At 47.8% G+C, this 20,303-nt stretch overlaps 1 protein-coding gene across 1 annotated transcript in view; it reads left to right on the top strand.

Moving 5' to 3' along the window:
* The window catches only part of LOC143504333 (partitioning defective 3 homolog), a gene marked incomplete at its 3' end in the record, with an annotated part of 110,530 nt that extends 91,396 nt beyond the window's left edge, over positions 1-19,134 (top strand). The window contains exons 16-18 of the mRNA XM_076995880.1: positions 1,867-2,053; positions 17,160-17,308; positions 19,090-19,134. Coding sequence (XP_076851995.1) covers positions 1,867-2,053; positions 17,160-17,308; positions 19,090-19,134 — 381 coding nt within the window. The remainder of the gene's footprint in view (positions 1-1,866; positions 2,054-17,159; positions 17,309-19,089) is intronic.
* Between the last annotated feature and the right edge of the window lie 1,169 nt (positions 19,135-20,303).

Here is a 20,303-nt window from a genome sequence, read left to right as displayed (position 1 = left end):
GTTTGGATCCAAGGCAGGCCAGTGCAGGATTACAGAATAAACCTTGGGATGACCAAGTCTCAACAGGAGACCTGTTCTCCTTGGGTGGTCCAGCTTATAACCAGTGCTGCTCACTTTATTGCATTCTATATATAGTCCACGAAGCCAGTTCAGCTAGTATCTGTAGTCTGTATCTCCAGTGGGTAAAGGGCAAACTCTTCCTGCATTTGTTACCTGTGTATGTACTCAGCGCTAGCATTGTCTCAGTCTTACTTTGCCATTTCATTCAGAAATGTAGGCAGTAATAAAAGTTAGGAGCTATATTCCTCATGTGCCCCGGGTCTGGACCCCGTGGAGTGTGGTGAGATTTGCATGGGTTAATAAAGGAGAGAGTCCTAGTCTGAAGGCACCGAGTTGTGAAATGAGGACAGGTTAGAAGATCACAGATGATCGCCGATCTCATCGTAATGGTCACGAATCCAGGCCATCAGAAGACGTGTGGACCATAAAAGGGCAACAGTGAGGAGATGAGCGTTCAGACGCTGCTCCGTCTGTGTTTAGTGCCCAACGTCATCGGCTGTAACTGTTGACACACAGCAGACAGGAACCATGGATTCATGCTGCCGATACCAGACAGTCACCCCACCATCTGCACATTGAAGCTGAAAGTGAGGCTTAGTCAGGCAGCCAATGTTTTGCCATCTTCTGCTGTCCAACGTCGGGGAGCCCGTGTCCACTCCAGCCTTAGATTCCTGTTCCGGGCTGACAGGAGTGGAACCAGTTGTAGTCTTCTGCTACTGTAGCCCATCACCGTGTGCACTGGGAGAGGCTTTCCTGCTCACTGAGGTTGTTAAGAGAGGTTGTTTACCTTCCCGTAGTCTCTCTGTCAGCTCGACCCTGTCCTGCCCGTCTCCGCTGACCTGTCATCAGCTAGGCACTGCTGCCCAAAGATCTGTGGCTCACCGCATGTTGTGTGTGAAAATCCCGGGAGGTCCTCAGTTTCAGAGACACTCAAAGCAGCCCATCTGGCTGCTGTAGCCATGCTGCATTCAGTAGCAGACGGATCACACGCACCGTGCTGACGTCTGACATCACAGTGAACCCAAGCTCACATACACGTCTGCCTCATTACATGAATGAGCAGGTGGACAGATGTTCTTAACCAAGTGGCTGGTGTGGGTGTGCATGAGTGTGTGGGTTGGGGAAGGCAGGGGTGGTTTAGTGTGTGTGTGTGTGTGTGTAATGGTAATAAAAGTTTCAGTGTAGTACACAAGGTTATCAGCGAAAAAGGACTTTTTGGACAGTGGTTCTAGCAAAAAAATTAAATAAAAAATCATAACAAAAACGAAACACATGTAGAGAGAGAGAGACACACACGGCATATGACTAGTCATTTTGATGAGTGATTTCTAGGATTCCTTGTCAGAGGCAAAGACACCATGTCCCCTGGATCTACAATGTCTGAGAGACCAGTAAGAGGTGGACTGCTGGCTTGTCTTTGTCTTCAGTATGTCTATACGGGTGGTTGAGAGTCCTGTCTTAAGACATTGTGAAAGTATTTCCCCATGTGCCTCCTAGCGTGCGAGTCCTTGGCTTACAAAAGCTAGATATGCCCTGATATTCAAACCACGACCCAGAGTACCAACTCTTACTGAACGTAAGTGCTGAGTGTCCACTGCAGCTCTGTGCCGGCTCTGAGGCTTGCGTGTAGCCATTATTTTAGAAGAGCAGGATTTTCACACCTGGGATTTCTCACCAGGGACAAAAGGGCCATCTCGTTTGAGGGGGCTGTATCTCACCTGCGCCTGCAGACATGTGCTTGTGCAGCTACAGTGTGTTCACTGCTCACTCAACCCCTGTCTTCCCTCCTGTATGTCCTCTCCCCAGGTACCTACCAACTGTCCCCCACTGTCAACATGCCTCAGGATGACACCGTCATCATCGAAGATGATAGGCCGCCTCTCCTCCCCGCCCATCTGTCTGACCAATCGTCTACCAGCTCCCACGATGACATGGGCTTTGCAACAGAGGTGCCCGTCTCCTGGTCTACAGACATGCAGAACCAAAATGAGTGGTAAGATATTGTTCTCAAGACTTGAAGTCATCGTAGAAAGAAACGAAATCAGGGAGATGTCTTAAATTACGGTACTTGTGAGGAGTCATAATTAAACAGAATGCCAAAGATGGAAATAAGCCATAAGCAATCCAGTCCCTACAGATTAAGCAACATGAACAGAAATGACAGCACAGTTTTACACCCTCGCCTGTGAACTGTGCATTGGACCTAAGTAATTAAACGGATGCACCTCCCTTCCCCTGAGAAAACACAGAATACTTCCACATCACATACTCTTTCTCCATTTTGATTAGGTCCAAACACGGTCCCCTTAACACCTCTGCAATAGAGTGTGTATGTGTGTGTATGTATTTGTGTGGATCCTGGATAACTGTGGTGTGTGTGGATCATGGATAACTGTGGTGTGTGTGTGGATCATGGATAACTGCAGTATGTGTGTGTGTGGATCATGGATAACTGTGGTGTGTGTGTGGATCATGGATAACTGTAGTATGTGTGTGTGTGGATCATGGATAACTGGTGTGTGTGATGGAGTGGGTGGTGTGTGTGGATCATGGATAACTGTGGTGTGTGTGTGGATCATGGATAACTGTAGTATGTGTGTGTGTGTGTGGATCATGGATAACTGTGGTGTGTGAGATGGAGTGGGTGATGTGTGTGTGTGTGTGTGTGTGTGTGTGTGTGTGTGTGTGTGTGTGTGTGTGTGTGTGTGTGTGTGGATCATGTATAACTACTGTGTGTGTGTGTGTGTGTGTGTGTGTGTGTGTGTGTGTGTGTGTGGATCATGGATAACTGTGGTGTGTGTGATGGAGTGGGTGGTGTGTGTGTGTGTGTGTGTGGATCATGGATAACTACTGTGTGTGTGTGTGTGTGTGTGTGTGTGTGTGTGTGGTGTTACTGTTCCCCACTGCCTCTCTGCCTCCTCTTCAAACTGCACACAGATATTAACCCAAGATGCTTTGCGGTTCCACCAGTCCCCAGACTGTTGTTTTATGACTTGTGGCGTGACAACTTGTCACAACGGCTCTAACTTTAATTACAGGCTATTCTGCATCACAACAGCCCCAGGCTCACACTGCCACCACTAGCCCAACTCCTAATAGACTAAAAGCCCCTCTGAGGGTCTGCTGTTGCCCCCGCGGAGGGCATTCTGCTCTCCTGCCTCCTTAGAGGAGCTCAAGCGTTCTGTCACTGAGGACCATTTTAAGGGTTACCATGGACTCATGGGATATTGTTGCATTCATCTCTGTGTATCATAGGTGACAATTTCACCTGTTTTGTTTTTCTACTTAAAAATGAGAATACTTGGTGTATTTAACAAGTTTGTTACCCTGTGATTTGTTCCTAAGTATTACTGCTGTGTGTGTGTGTGGGTGGGAGTTGTCATCTGAAGAAATGTTGCTCCTTTATGCACATCTTCCTCTTTGTTAATACTGGATGTAATTTGAGGTTAGGTTTTGGGAAGTGGGGAGTAGTGTGAGTGTGTTTAAATGTTGGAGAGGAGTGTGAGTGTGTGGGGGCTGGAGAGGTGGGTGATTGTGATTAAATGGCTGCAAAGCACTGAAGACAACTCTAAAAACTAGGAACACATGAGTGTAACCGGCGAGTGACATCAAAACCAACGTGCACTCGCAGTGACCTTCAAAGCTGATGAGAAGTGGTTTGTATATCTGAAAACCTCAACCACAGTGTGAAAATGCATGTTGTAGCAGTGTTTGTGTAGCTGTACCACAGTGCGTGTGGAGCTGTACCACAGTGCGTGTGGAGCTGTACCACAGTGCGTGTGGGGCTGTACCACAGTGCGTGTGGAGCTGTACCACAGTGCGTGTGGAGCTGTACCACAGTGCGTGTGGGGATGTACCACAGTGCTTGTGGAGCTGTACCACAGCGTTTGTGGAGCTGTACCACAGCGTGTGTGGAGCTGTACCACAGTGCGTGTGGAGCTGTACCACAGTGCGTGTGGAGCTGTACCACAGTGCGTGTGGAACTGTACCACAGTGCGTGTGGAACTGTACCACAGCGTTTGTGGAACTGTACCACAGCGTTTGTGGAGCTGTACCACAGTGTGTGTGTGGAGCTGTACCACAGCGTTTGTGGAACTGTACCACAGCGTTTGTGGAGCTGTACCACAGCGTTTGTGGAACTGTACCACAGTGCGTGTGGAACTGTACCACAGTGCGTGTGGAACTGTACCACAGTGCGTGTGGAACTGTACCACAGCGTTTGTGGAGCTGTACCACAGCATGTGTGGAGCTGTACCACAGCGCGTGTGGAACTGTACCACAGTGCGTGTGGAACTGTACCACAGCATTTGTGGAGCTGTACCACAGTGCGTGTGGAACTGTACCACAGCATTTGTGGAACTGTACCACAGCGTTTGTGGAGCTGTACCACAGTGCGTGTGGAGCTGTACGACAGTGTTTGTGGAACTGTACCACAGTGCTAGTGGAGCTGTACTCCATGTTGAAAGCAATAAATACTGTTGCTTTTTGTGGCCATTACACAGCATATGGGGTCTGTATGTGAGGGTGAAGTGTAAAGGAGTGTGTTTTTAAGGGAGTGTGTGTGTGGGTGAAGTGTTAGGGAGTGTGTGTAGGTGAAGTGTAAGGTTGTGTGTGTGTGTGTGTGTGTGTGTGTGTGTGTGTGTGTGTGTGTGTGTGTGTGTGTGTGTGTTTGTGTGTGTGTGTGGATGAAGTGTTAGGGAGTATGTGTGTGTAGGTGAAGTGTAAGGTGTGTGTGTGTGTGTGTGTGTGTGTGTGTGTGTGTGTGTGTGAAATGTTAGGGAGTGTGTTTGAAGGTTGGAGGGAAGCATGAGACAAGGCCCATGAGTTTGAATAATGGCAGTAATGTGTAATGATTTGCATAATTATGAGTTCTTACATTTTTTTCTTTCTCAAATCTGCAAAAGCACATTGGGCTGGTTCATGTAAAAGGGGTGTGCAATGTATTAACTGAACAAACATTATCTTTGACGGAAGTGACAGAACCAGAGACGTTGTTTGGCTGAATTCGACTCACTTGAATATTTAACGCCCTACCAAGTAAAAATTGGTTTAATCAATTTCTGCCTCCAGTCAAAACAAACCTATTTGAGCTAAATGCCAAAGACATGCCTCTAAATTGTGAATCTGCACCAGAGCCAGTCTGCACCAGAGCCAGTCTATACCCTATCCAGTCTATACTCGAGCCAGTCTGCAGCTTTATTTCCTCATGGTTGATTTCAGCTCCTCTTGACCACAGATGTTCTTCAGAGTTTGTAGAGCTTATCTTAACAAGGTTTTCCCGCTGTGGTAATGACTTTCCAGCAGGGACTTTGGAAGCTTTTCTAATTCGCTGTGCAGGTAACTCAACAGGGGAGTGTCTTTGCTCTGTGTGTACTTAAAGTTAATGTTGATAAGCTGAGAGATGGCCTTCTACTCAAGAGTCTGATGAAGCCAACGTGATTCACTACAGGCCAGAGGATGAGAGGCTGAAGGAAAAATAAACTTCCAATGACCTTAACTCAGAATTACTGTAAATGTTTAAATAACAACAAATAATAATTGAATTAAAAGTTGAATTAAAGTAGAATTTTGCAACTCTGAGTTTTTAGGTCATCTGCCCTGGACAAGTTGGAGAAAAAGTTCCTGGACATGGACAGCAGTTTTAATAGTGACTCTGCAGAATTGATTAGTGTGGCTGAGAATCATGAGTTGCACTGCTGTGGAGTCTCTTTGTTCACAGAGGATCATAGTGCTACAAAATTAGGTGCATACACGTCCAAAACCTTCCACTCTTCTCACGTGGACTTCAGACATCTGCCGTATTCTCACATGGACTTGCAGTCTGTGGAATTCTCACGTGGACATGCAGACGTCTGTGGAATTCTCACGTGAAATTCCGGACGTCTGCAGAACTCTCCACAGATGCCATCTTATTAAGTTGTGCTGCTGATGCTGTGTGCTCATCAGAAATGTGCCATGCAGCGTTATACACAAAGAGGTAAATTAGCACCTGTCACTGGCCAAATGCGGGTAAATTAACGAAGTGGCTGCTACATTTGATCAACTAACTAGCCACAGTTGTGAGTTAACAATGTGGACAGGAGAGTTGGAGAACATTCAATGTAGTAGGTTTCCTGTTCAAATCAGGTAGTCGTTTAACGTTACAGCTGGCCTGTCGGGAGAAGCAATACCCCTGTGCTGCAATGCCATTAACCCGAATTGGACTACGCATGCATGTAATTAAATATAATTTCCTAAAAGTCTTATGGCAGATGCTGCATGCTTACAGCTACCTGTCTTACGCATGCGTGAGACATGTTCGTTGTTCCAGCCCACTGGGATTGTTTTAACAATTAGATGTCATGGTTAGCTAAAGTACCAGAGATAATAACTTTTACCACCCAAAGTCAAAGAAACGTTGAATGTTTGTGTAAAACCACGATGAGAATAGGAATTCAGACCTAGCTCGCTACCTAGATGAATGAAAACACTTTATAAATCTTCATCTAGCTAGTTACCAACGTAGTCATACCTATGGCGAAGCCTCATCCTAAAATTTTTTTGGTTATGTTTTACTCATTTCGGAAAGGCTTTACGCATCCACCTAGGATCGTTAAGTAGCTAGCTGTCTAATTTACTATGTTATAGTCACTGGACTCCACTTTATCAAAATGAAATTCTGCTGTTTTGTCTGTTACAGTAGTACAGTAGTACAGTGAGTACAGTAGTACTGTTACAGTAGTACTTATAGTTTAGGATGCAGATTCCTCGTTGCTATGGATGCTATGGATACGTAGGTAACTAGCTGGTACAGATTTATGCAATAGAATGCAGAATGCTGCTTCTGATTCAGATGAAGGGGGATATTAAAACCAGAGTGACAAAAGACCATGAATGTTGGGACATTGTTCAAGTCTGATACAGAAAATTAAAAACCAAAAGTAAGATAATAAACCATTTTCATGTGATTCATGTGTATTGGTGTTGATTTTTTTTTAAACCAATACACAATTGTTATTACAAAATGGTGACTGGTAAAAAAAATTGAAGTGACACAGTGGCAGGTGAAAGAAAAATGTAATTTCCAACACTGGTTATACAATACGCTCACGGAGCAACAGACATCTGCTGTTCACATCACTGAACGTTCTCCTCTCCATACCTGTGTAGAAACCTTCAAAATATTCCAGCAATTATACAGATGTTTCATCAGCTCCCACTGACAACACTGACAGTGGGCCACTAATGTGCTATTTAGCCATTCAGTGGTTGTTATTGTTATTATTATTGTTGTTATTATTTACAATGCCCACTCTGTGTGTGGGGGCAGATGGATGGATAATGGATGGATGGATAACTGGAGGTTGCTGAGTGATTGGAGAAGCTCTGCCTTTAGCTATATTTAGCCCTAGATACAACACGCACTGCGAGTCTCTGATGTGGGATTGGTCCTACAAGGTCATGAGCATCAGTTGATATGTGATTGGTCAGTTTGTTTATATCAACCTGTTTGTCTTTTTGCTTAATTTTGTAAAACTGATGAGGCCAGCGGCCCTTAATGTGTTTCCACTGATGTGTTTCCAGTTTATGTCTCCCATGTCTCTTTAGAAAGGTTTGATAAGCCCAGACACCCTCCAGCAGCACCACGCTGATTAGAAATGGGTGCTTGGGGTGTTCTTGTTCACATGATGTCCAGGGTTTGTCATTGTGGGTTACGACCGTAGCACATTCCAGCACACACATCATGTGCACACACACACACACACACACACACACACACACACACACACACACACACACACACACATATATGCACCATAGAAGTATAACAGTGCCTTAGGTTATTTTGAATTATTCATATCCAAAAAGCTGCATGCCATTGTCCACTCTCACAGACACACACACACACACACTCTCCTCTCTCTCTCTCTCTCTCTCACACACTCACTCACTCTCTCTCTCTCCTGTCTCTCACTCTCTCTAACTCTCACAGACATACACTTACCAAAAAAAACCCTCACAGAAAATATTCACCCTCCTCTAGATGACTGCACATCTACACACACACACACACACACACGCACACCCGCACACAGACTCTCATGCTGTATGTTGATTCTGAGATGTGTGAGTGCGCACCTTCGTATTGCTGACGCTGAAATGCCATGAGGTTGAAGCTCCAGTAGCTACAGTAATGCCAACTTCAGTGGATGTCTCCAGTAATGTAGTGTGTGTGTATGTGTGTGTCTCAGCAGGATGCTCCTGCTGTTGTTATGGTTTAACACAGATATCCAGAGACTGTAGTTGGGACGTAAAGCACGGAGGCCTCGTCAGCCTCTTCAGGACACCATGCTAGCACGATGATCTCTCCATCCGACCTCATAACCTGCTCACTCTTGAACTTGCTTTCTCTTTTTTTGCTCCCTATGTTTTTCTTTGTTTCTCTCTGCCTCTCTCCCTCTCTTCTCTTGTGGAAGCAGTGAAGCCAACATTACACCACCACCGACATTTTGCAGATGGTTCCTGACTCATCACAGCCAGAGATACTGCACTGCTTTTGCCCCTCCCCTTTCCTGCTTTCGCCCTTCCCTTCCTTCTCTCGCCCCTCCCCTTTCCTCCTCTCACTCCTCCCCTTCCCCCCTTCCTGCTCTCGCCCCTCCCCTTTCCTGCCTTCGCCCTTCCCTCCCTTCTCTAGCCCCTCCCCTTTCCTGCTCTCACTCCTCCCCTTCCTGTTCATGCCCCTCCCCTTTTCTGCTCTCACCCTCCCATTCCTTTCCTGCTCAGTGGGGTGCAGCTGGAGTTTGGTGCAGGTTTGCCTCTCATTCCTGATCACATCAACGGGACTCTTAGGAAGATTAATGATGACTGCTTAACAGAACCAAAGCTCCACTCACCAGAGACACTCCTACAGTGACCCAGTTTTTCCAGCACATCTGAAACAATGATATGGATGTTGGTTTGTGGAGTAGAGCCTGTTCTTCTGTGTCAGGGGCGGCACGTGTCTCTTTTCCAATGGTGTCATGGTAACGATTACTCAGTATTAAAGTGAATTGAAATGTAGGTTTGTAGATATTTAAATGGAAATAATAAAGTTAAAGCACGAGAGTAAATGGGCAGTTGAGCTGGTTTGGTTCTGGTGTTCTGGATTGGTTCTGGCTTGGTGCTGACCTTGCGCAGATGAGTTCATCCATGCACAGGACCACTAAGCTCAGGTGTGGAGTTGATCGTAAATGCAGGAGACAGACGTTTGTTACTGATCTCTTTTGTGAGGCGTGGACGGCAGGAATGCAAGCTGAGACCCAGGAGATGTAGCCAACACATTAACCAGCACAGCAAGTGTGTACAGTAATGCACTCGTGAGACGTGGCTCACAATCTGGTAGACTACAGAGAAGACCGAGATAGTTTATAGTGATAGTGATCAAACACTGTGTGTGTGCGTGCGTGTGTGTGCGTGCGTGTGTGTGCGTGCGTGCATGCGTGTATGCGTGTGCGCGCGCGTGTGTGTGTGTGTGTGTTCGAGGAAGTAGTGATGGAGTGTGTGTGTGTGTGTGTGTGTGTGTGTGTGTGTGTGTGTGTGTGTGTGTGTGTGTGTGTGTTGGAGGATGGAGTGTGTGTGTGTGTGTGTGTGTGTGTTGGAGGATGGGGTATGTGCTAACGGCTGGGCTCATAGCAGTAGAGGCGGCAGCCGCTCAGGTGCTCTGAGATGTGTGTGGCAGGAACGCTTGCTGCTGAAGGAATAATGGAGTGGGTGCAGTTATTCTCTACCTCCCACACCAGCCAGCACAACTCCCCCTCTCCTGCTCTCTCTCTCTCTCTCTCTCTCTCTCTCTCTCTCTCTCTCTCTCTCTCACAAATCCCCCTCTCCCTGTCTCTGTCTCCCTCTCTCTACCCATCTCTACCAATTTGATTCAAGGCAGCTTTATTGTCATGACTACATCAAGTACAATTTTGCCAAATCAAATAAATCAACCTGATGGTTGTCATAATTATCAAAACTGTAATTAAAGTAATTTAAAAAATTTTATAAATAACTACATTAATAAGACAAATTATGATGAGTTGGATAACAGTGAATTACTCATGGAACAAACATTGTTTGTGTGTGTGTGTGTGTGTGTGTGTGTGTGTGTGTGTGTGTGTGTGTGTGTGTGTGTGTGTGTTATTTGGGTGTGCTGCTAACTGTCTCTCTTAATTTGGCACGTAGATATCTGGCTGAAGTGCTAAGCATTTTGTTACTATTAAACATACTACTAAAATGTGGGTACATCATCTTAAATTTTGTAAAGTAGAGTCTAAACTCTCTGGGCACCCCTGACTGTGTGTTGCGTGTTTTGGGCTTGTGCCTTGTGCCGGGTGTTCTCTCTCAGTGAGCACTATTCCAGCTGGGTGTTGGTTCCACTGGTCAAAACATGGCCCTCACTTGCTGTCATCCAATATAATTGGTTCTACAACTGACTGAAATAATTTGAGCCAAAATTGCATTGAATGCTCTGTGTGCTCGCTCTCTGCTCACTGGCTGGATGATGGGAGTTTCCAGTCGAGTTGATCTTCAGTCCTAAGGACTCGTAATTTGTACAGGTTTTTCCATTTTGTGGCTCTAATGCGAAGCCTACTGAGCCGTGTGTGTGTTGTGTACGTGTAGTACTGTTAGACTCTGTCCTTTTGATGAACGCTGTCATTTGGCTGTAATGGAACACAGGGGTTAGTGGCTTTATAGTGATACACAGAGAGAGAAAGGATTCAAGTCTGTTATCGGATAATCCACTGCGCTTTTGCTTAGAGGTGAGCAAAATGTACAGCTCCACAGAGAATCCCCTCGTAAACAGTCATTGACCATGTAGACCAAGACTCTGACAGAACTGTGATTCTGTTTACCTGTGAGCCAGAATTGTATCAGGAGGGATTAGTTGAATTCCTTAGGCAAGGGTGTGTAAATATGTGTTTGTTGCTATGCTCTGTGTTCAAAGTTGGGCGGAGGGATCTGGTATGTCTTCACGTCCCCACAGATCAGCACACTTGCCTGGATCTGGAATCTGCTGATTTGATCATGGAGACTGGACACAATGTCATCAGTGTGAAGAAGGGATGGGCTGAGAGAACAGAAGGAACGCATCTGTGTTTGATTTCTCTCCTCATTTTAAGTCAATGTTAGCTATGTGATTTTTGAGGGGTAATGAATTTTGACGCCCCTTATTTAAAGCAAATAAAGATTCCACCTGAATCTGCACCTCTTTTAACATTACGGTGCTTAAGAAGGGGACAGTGGTTCAGTTAGGAGGGAGGGAGTGACTCAGGGAGTGAGTGATTCAAAGAGTGAGTCAGATTTACATCAGACATCCCAGAGAATTGTAAAGTCATTTGTGGTATTTGTGTGAATATGGTATTCTTCTTATTATTATTTTTGTACCCAAACAGAGCTGCCTTTATGCCCTGAATGCTCCATAAAGAGATAAGGACTTCATTCTTCAAATGCCGTAGAAGGGGAACACAGTACAAATAGATTCAAGAGATAGACCTGTGTGTATACACACACACACACACACACACACACACACACACACACACACACACACACACACACACACACAAAAACATCTGTCTCACTGTCTGACTGTCTCCCTCTGTTTCAGTGCAGGGGGCAGTTTGCAGTGTGATGGATTTTGCATTATTTGTGCTGTGAGTAGCTATGCCGCTAGCTTACTACGGCCACACGAATGGCTGGTTGTCAGTGTGTGTTTGGGCATATTGAGTGTCTGTTTGGATGACAACATGTGTGTATTAGGATGTGTTTGGGTATTAATGTGTGTTTTTGCACTTGTTTGGTAGTGTCTGTCTGTAATATGTGTTTAAATGTGTATGATTTGTGTTGGGTGTGCACATGTGTGTCAGGGTGTGTGTTAGGGCTTACTATGAGCGTGAACCAGAACACACACACACACACACACACACACACACACACACACACACACACACACACACACACACATCCTTATAGAGTTACCACCTGCACAGCCATGCAGGTGTGGTGGTTCATTCATTTAATCACTCATCATTCAACGGATGAGATGTGTGTGTGTGTGTGTGTGTGTGTGTGTGTGTGTGTGCGTGCGTGCGTGCGTGCGTGCACGTGCGCGTGCGCGTGCGTGCGCGTGCGTGTGTGTGTGCGCGTGCGTGCGTGTGCGTGTGCGTGTGTGCGTGCGTGCGTGTGTGTGCGCGTGCGCGTGCGTGTGTGTGTGTGTGTAGCAGCACACTAGAGGACTGTAAAGAAGCTTTTATCACCCTCCTCTTTCTTTTGGCACATTTAGGTGTGTGTGCCCCGTGGGATGTGCTGTAGTGAGAAGTGTCGTCGTCGTCGTCCCCCCCCCCCCCCCCCAACTCAGAACTGGTTTGAGTATAGGACCTGCCTTCAGAAACCAAGCAGTCACACATGTAGCCAGCTAAGCTCTCTGAGCCTTTCATCTTGAGGAGTGTCTGATTGACCTTGTCTGCTTAAACGACCTTGTCTCACACTTAACACAGCAGGTGACTCACACTTATCACAGCGAGTGACTCACGCTTAACACAGTGGAAGATGCTTCTGATTTGTTATTTGGTTTGTTTGTGATTTTCTTGAGAACTAATCTGTGTGTGCGCGTGTGGGTGTGTACGTGTATGAATGTGTGCGCGTGCGTGTGTGTCCGTGTATGTGTGTATCACTCTCATAACTGCTACAGTGGTGGTTTGTTATTGAAGGTGTGTAGGCCTGTTTGTGTATCTCCCTGTGGAGGAAATGGAAGGTCCAGTAGAACAGTTGATGTGAAACGGCAGAAGAGAAGGCCGATGGTTTGGCAGCGTGTGTGTGTGTGTGTGTGTGTGTGTGTGTGTGTGTGTGTGTGTGTGTGTGTGTGTGTGTGTGTGTGTGTGTGTGTGAATTTCTGTTTGTGTGCGTGTTAATATGTGTATCTCTGCTCCATTCAGTAGTGTGTTTGTGTGTGTGTTTGTGTGTGTGAGTGTGTGTTTGTGTGTGTGAGTGTGTGTGTGTGTGTGTGTGTGTGTGTGTGTGTGTGAGTGCGTGTGTGTGAGTGCGTGTGTGTGTTTGTGTGTGTGTGTGTTTGTGTGTGTGTGTGTGTGCGAGTGTGTGTGTGTGTGTGTGTGTGTGTGTGAGTGCGTGCGTGTGTTTGTGTGTGTTTGTGTGTTTGTGTGTGTTTGTGTTTGTGTGTGAGTGCGTGTGTGTGTGAGTGCGTGTGTGTGTGAGTGCGTGTGTGTGTGAGTGCACGTGTGTGAGTGCGCGTGTGTGAGTGCGCGTGTGTGAGTGCGCGTGTGTGAGTGCGCGTGTGAGTGTGTGTGAGTGTGAGTGTGTGTGTGTGTGCGTGAGTGCGTGCGTGTGTGTGTGTGTGTGTGTGTGTGAGTGAGTGTGTGTGAGTGTGTGTTTGTGTGTGTGTGTGTGTGTGTGTGGTCTTTTCAGTGCAGCCACAACCCTTCACACACTTGCTCTATTTTCTCTTTTCACTGAATTTCATTACCTCTGAGCTGCCAGTGTCCCTTAGACATTCTTCACTGTGTGTGTGTGTGTGTGTGTGTACTGTAAACACACTGTAAATTCCTAGCTGGGTGTGGATGGGTGTGTGTGCGCGCGCTCGCAATCCTCATGCATTCCATGATGGGCTTGTGTGAGTGTGCTGCTGTTCTTTTGATCTATATGAGGCTGCACCATCTCTGAAGAGGAATCACCTCCTTAATGTGAACATGTCCACCAGCCATGGGTCAGCAGTCCACACAGGGGACCCACAGGGGCTGGGTGGGTTTAGCACCAGCTCAAGGGCTGACTAATATGGTGTGTGTGTGTGTGTGTGTGTGTGTGTGTGTGTGTGTGTGTGTGTGTGTGTGTGTGTGTGTGTGTGTGTGTGTGTGTGTGTGTGTGTGTGTGTGTGTGTGTGTGTTCTGCTCCTCTGCAGCCTTAGAAGTATCCTTGCCAACCTCTACTAGCCAGTCTGGCAGTATGAATATTCAAAAGGCCCTGTGCATTAAAACAATCAGGCAGTGGATACACTTAACTCCATCCAATCAGAGCACTCATTCAAATTCAGAGCATGAGACATGCAGGGATGTGCCAAGGCCCGCCGTACAGGACGAGCTGTTAGTGGGGGTGGAGGGGATGCTCAGAGAGAGGGGGAGACACGCCCAGAGTGAGAGAGTGAGCGCGCCCAGAGTGAGAGAGTGAGGGCGCCCAGAGTGAGAGAGTGTGCGCGCCCAGAGTGAGAGAGAGTGTGCGCGCCCAGAGTGAGAGAGAGTGTGCGTGCCCAGAGTGAGAGAGAGTGCGCACGCCCAGAGTGAGAGAGAGTGCGCACAGCCCAGAGTGAGAGAGAGTGAGCGTGCCCAGAGTGAGAGAGAGTGAGCGCGCCCAGAGTGAGAGAGTGAGGGCGCCCAGAGTGAGAGAGTGTGCGCGCCCAGAGTGAGAGAGAGTGTGCGCGCCCAGAGTGAGAGAGAGTGTGCGTGCCCAGAGTGAGAGAGAGTGCGCACGCCCAGAGTGAGAGAGAGTGCGCACGCCCAGAGTGAGAGAGAGTGAGCGTGCCCAGAGTGAGAGAGAGTGAGGGCGCCCAGAGTGAGAGAGAGTGAGGGCGCCCAGAGTGAGTGAGAGTGAGGGCGCCCAGAGTGAGAGAGAGTGTGCGCGCCCAGAGTGAGAGAGAGTGTGCGCGCCCAGAGTAAGAGAGAGTGTGCGCGCCCAGAGTGAGAGAGAGTGAGGGCGCCCAGAGTGAGAGAGAGTGAGGGCGTCCAGAGTGAGAGAGAGTGAGAGCACCCAGAGTGAGAGAGAGTGAGGGCGCCCAGAGTGAGAGAGAGTGAGGGCACCCAGAGTGAGAGAGAGTGAGGGCGCCCAGAGTGAGAGACGTCGAACCAAGCCCGTCCCACTCTGCAGGAGATGTCACAGGTGGATACTTATTTTCGGAGACAGGCCTGACAGTTTGTCAAGCGACAGAGCAGGAGACAGTGTCAGTGTGTCTCACCACGCGTATGCTCACGCACGCACACATGCACACACACGCATACACACACACACACACAGGCATACACACTCACACACACACACAGAGGCATACACACACACTATGCAGTTAGATGTCATTGTTTTGGTTACACAGGGAATATTTTTGTTTTTAGTTTGTATGTATGTGTGTGCGTGTTTGTGTGTGTGCGTGTGTGTGCACATGCTTGGTGGTCTGTTTGTCTCTTGTAATTATGCCTGGGTTCTTCTCAGAAAGCTAACAGTTCCCTGTTGGATTATGAATATTAAAACTGTGCAGGGGTACATTGATGCTTCATAGCAATATAAACATACTGCTGCTTCAGTCCTATTGTTTGTGTGTGTGTGTGTGTGTGTGTGTGTGTGTGTGTGTGTGTGTGTGTGTGTGTGTGTGTGTGTAAAATTAGAGACACAACTCACTACCCCACACCCCCCTTTTTGTCTGTCTTCTCTCTCTCTCTCTCTCTCTCTCTCTCTCTCTCTCTCTCTCTCTCTCTCTCTTTGTGGAGGTAAATGCTAACATTAATCATGATTGTGTCAGTGTTAGTAGCACAGCCTGTAAAGAGCATGCGGTGACTGGAGGGTAATACACTTTGATTCTTTGATTCAATCAGGCCTCATAAGATCACTACTAGCCAGACCACATAAACCACTTCAACCCAAAGCAAACCTTCAATACTCCTCATTCCTAGAAGGCAAATGATGACTTGAAAAAGACTTTAAATAACCTCCTGCATTTGCTTTTTATGTGAAAATATAATACTGGAAACCCAGGACCTGAACCTCCTATTGGAAGACAATGAATTTCCCTCTGATTTTGCATGCGCACAAGAGACACAGCAGCATCCGTACACTCCCTGACTGGGCTGTCTACGCAGCAGTAACGGGCCCTGCAGCTCCAGGCGGGTCCAGAACCAGCGGTAGTTTGTCAGTCCTGCTGTGCTGCTCCCAGTGAGACAGGGTCTGCCCATCATGTAGTGTCCATAAGCCTGACTCTGAGATGCCGCCGCCCACTCCTCCGAGCAGAGCCGCGAGAGGCGGAGCCGTAGGGGCCGGGGATAGCCCCGCCCCCCATCACGGCCGTGCTGAATCGCCCGTTTGGACCAACAGGGCAGTGCTGGCCCAGGGGAAGGTGCAGGGCTCATCACAGGCTGCAGCTGGAGCGTGAGGGGTCGTGACCTTTAGAGCAGACTCCTGGGGGGGGAGGTGAGATCACCACTACACACCTTCAGTACGGATGAGTCAGAGTGAGCCGTGGCATAACCTGCATTGTTTTATAGCTGAGAAACCATCTGTGCTCCTCTCCTCCATGACGTGTAACATATGTAGATCTTTGGGCAATGCATTGTGGGTAGTTCTCATGCTCCAAACTAGAGAAGCCGTCTTCAGCTTCTCCTGTTTATTATCTCAGGAGGCATTCTGCGTGAAATGACAACTAACGTATACAGCAGAACAGTGCACGCTCAGAAAGGTTCAAAATGACCACTGATTGAGCCTCGGGCCTCGTGAGGAGGCGTTCGGCATGACCACTGATTCAAACCCGCTGGGGAGTCGTTTCACTGTGGTCTCTCACTGACTCCTTGTCTTACTGATGTGAGTCTGCCCCTCCTGTTAGCATGTTTTCCCATGCGCGCCTCCCCTCACACACCAGGTGCGCGTGGCTCTCCTTCATTTCTGTCCTCCTCCTCACTGTCGTCTGCTCCCAAGAGTCCCGCTTTGCTTCGGCCGCGTTGCTTTGTGCATTTTGCTGCTCTTGTCCTGTTAGCATCCACGCTGCTGCTGCGGTGAGTGTGTGGACAGACACACAGGGTGAGAGGGTTTCTTCACGAGGCACAAGATCAGGGCTGAGAACGTCTCCTGCAGTCCTGCCTGCCTGTGTCCGAGAGGCTGAGTGGAGATCTTAAACAGAAGCTCAGTCTCTCTGGGCTGCTTCATCTTCTTTTCTCCTTCTCTGCAGTGCTGTATAAGTGCTGTATTGCTGGGGGTGTAGGTGTATAGTTGTGTAGGGGTGTGTAGCTGTGTAGGTGTGAGTCTGTTTTAGCAATATTGTCCATTACAGTCCATTACAATTCTCACACATTTTTGTAATCTTACCCCCTTTTCTCTTTCTCTCTCCCCAGTTCTCTGAGTCCGGACGGAGATGCCGATGGTGCGTTTCAGAGAGAGGGCTTCGGCCGACAGAGCATGTCGGAGAAAAGAACCAAACAGTACGGGGACGCCACTCAACTGGACATCATCAAGACCCGCAAATCCAAGAGCATGGACCTAGGTAGTTCTACCCCAATGAACACTACAATACCCAGAATGCTCCATCCTGAATCTACCCACGCTGCTTCTCTCCTGGGCAGTGATTTATGTAAAACATGATGACACAAATGGCTTTATGAAGTCTATCCAGAGTTCTTTAGTGATCTTTAGAGGGGGGTGAGCTCCCGGGGGCGGTGAGGTTGTGCCTCTTGTGAGGAACACGTTCAAGCACTAGTGCTGTGTGTCTCACAGGACCTGCGGATCCAGCCCATTCACTGAGCACATAATCCGGGCAGGTCAGGCAGCTCCTCCCCCGTGATGTACGGTGACCGTGTGGTCCTCATAAACAGCCTGGCCTCCCACTCTCTCCACTCCAACACAGCGGGTGCTACGGAAGGAGAGAGAGAGAGAGACGGAGAGACCAAAAGAAAGATAGAAGCAAGAATGAAAGTAAAAGCAGGGGAGAGGTGGATGAGTCCGGCTTTATCCCTCTCCCCACCGTCTGGGTCGAACTGCATTAGGCTCCGGATATCAGTTCAGATGCAGCTGCTGCTTTGCGTCCTCTGGGAGGGGCGGCGGTGATGGCGGATGAGTCCAGGACCGTGTCCCCAGCCCTGATCCACGCCACGCCCGCTCGGTCAGGCGTCGGTGACACGCTCTGTAATTGTGTTGTCAGCTCCCCTCTGTCCTGATGAAAAATTGATATGCGGAGTGATGTCATCCTGATGAAACATTTCCGCCACTCCTAATCAACGGGACGCCACGTTGGAGAGGCTTTTAGGAGTCTTTATCTTTCAGTTTTGATCAGCATTCACTCAGACGACCCGCTGCAGCCGTGTGAGAGCCCTCTGCCCCTGCCGAGACGGACACGCCACTGAATCATTAATGTAACATATTTTCAAACGTGAAAACGTGAGGAAATAGCTTGGCAACAGAACCAAAAGTGATTTGGTATTCATCGTCTCGACAGCTTTCGTTTGACGGACAGGGTACTTTCTTTTTTTTAATGTAATATATTTCTTTGGAATTTGAAGAGGTGGGTCTGACCGGAGGAAACACTCCTCGTCCTAAAAGACACAGTACTTACTCTTCATTGGACAGTGGCAGTAGAGGTCATTGTCCTGCTCAGTCAACCCCCTGGGGGGTCTGAGCCTGGAGCCCCAGTTTGATCTCCTCCACAACGCGTGTTCCAGTCTCTTAAGAAACCATAAAGATCTGAGCATGAGCTACTGCACCTCACTGGCTTCTCAGCCCACCACCATTTCCAGCCTCTTCACAGGTTATTAGGGCCATTTTTCTCCTCACAGCAAATCACCTGTTCTTTGTTCCCACAAAGTACTCCTTTGCACAAGGCCTTACCAGCCGCTATGTGTATTTTTTACCCCCCTTCCGTCCATCTCTTGAACACTCGTGTCTGTCTAAAGGCAAATCTGAGGACCATCTCGGAGATCATGCAGGAGTGTGTGGACGCTGGGCGCTTTGCATTCTCCCTGATGTCTGATAAGGCAGGGAAACGGGGACTGGGGCATGCGGGTTTGTAATCACCTAACACATTAGGACTCGTCCTCCCAGTGAATGTCGTCCTCCCAGTGAATGTGAAGGGGACACATCATATCTCCTATCGCTTGTCTCACTCCTCTCTGATTTGTCTATCTGTCTCTGTCTCTCTCCTCAATTTGCATGCCACTTCTGGCCTTTGGAAATGCCAGGAACAGAACTGAAGTGAGTCTGTAATGCATGGGGGTTGGGCAGCAGTGGAACGTCTTGCACTAACCCGTCACAATTGTTTCTGCTCTTTAACAGTAGCGGACGAGGTTAACCTCACCCCCCGCCCAATCAGAACGGAAGGTAAGGCACCAGTCTGGGGCGTGTCTCTGTGCAGCATTGCAAGCCGTGTTAGACAGTCTCTGTCTGTGCTTTGGCATGCTAGCTCATCGCAGTCTGGCTGGGATTCCAGAGGGAGTGGGTAGTGTTTTTCTTATTTTCTTTGATTTCTGTTTGTTTATTGAGCCTGTTTGCTACCTTTAGCTGTACTAGGCGCTTAATGGGGCTTATTTTTGGCGCTCCTCAGAAAGTTCGCCAGGGTTCTGGAATGCGTTCTCTGTTTTTCTGCTGCACACGCAGTAAATGTGTTAAATATGACCAGAAGTAACTTAGTTCACTTCTGAAACCCTTATTATCGCTCTCTGCTGAAAAGCCGCATTCAGGCGTATGTTCAGGAAGTCATTTGAGGTAATTGCCATCATATCATAATATATATATATTATTCTTTTTTTTTGCTTAAATTGGAATAAGTGGTGAGGGATTAGAGGTTTTTATGTTCATCGCTTTTCGGAAGGCACGGTGCATTGCTACTTGCTCGCTCTGTGGAGATTAAGATGGGAGAAAACATCAATTAGGCTAAGAGGTGTTTTCAATGGGAAAGGAAGGAGGTGGTGGAAGACGGAAGTGTGTGTGTGTGTGTGTGTGTGTGTGTGTGTGCACGCGCGCCTTCTTGTGTGTGTCTACATGCTCATGCACACATGTGGGTAGGGTTTGGGGGCGTATACGTGTGTCTGTGTGTATTGCAGGTGCTGAAGGTCTAATCCCATTTGAAATAAAGACCTTCTGTCAGACGAGCTGCTTGGCTGACTGCAATTAAAACCTCTGTGTCAGGTGTCTGGGGTTGTGTGCTGTAGTCACAGCGCAGGAACACGCATCTTAAACAACAGCAGGGCCACCAAGGCCCGGGTGAAGATCCACCATGTAGAAAATCTCTTCTGGAACCAGTGTATATTTCTGCCAAGAGCGTTGACTGAGGACAGAATTGATTGACTCCGTGTAGGCCTCAGTGGTCCACTGGATGACTTTTCTGTGAAGCGTAGCTTTAGATGTTTTTAAAAGATGAGGTTTTATGTTGCAGGAATTTTATCAAGTCAGCAGGCACACCTGGAACTCGCTCCCACTATGAGCCGGTTTCAAAACACCTTAAACTTCCTTAATACTCATCAAAACCACAAAGGATCTTCCCCCGAGAG

Source organism: Brachyhypopomus gauderio, unplaced genomic scaffold (genome assembly GCF_052324685.1).
Source record: "Brachyhypopomus gauderio isolate BG-103 unplaced genomic scaffold, BGAUD_0.2 sc262, whole genome shotgun sequence".
In the NCBI taxonomy this organism is placed as follows: Eukaryota; Metazoa; Chordata; class Actinopteri; order Gymnotiformes; family Hypopomidae; genus Brachyhypopomus; species Brachyhypopomus gauderio.
This window is presented reverse-complemented; position numbering and strand designations above follow the sequence as displayed.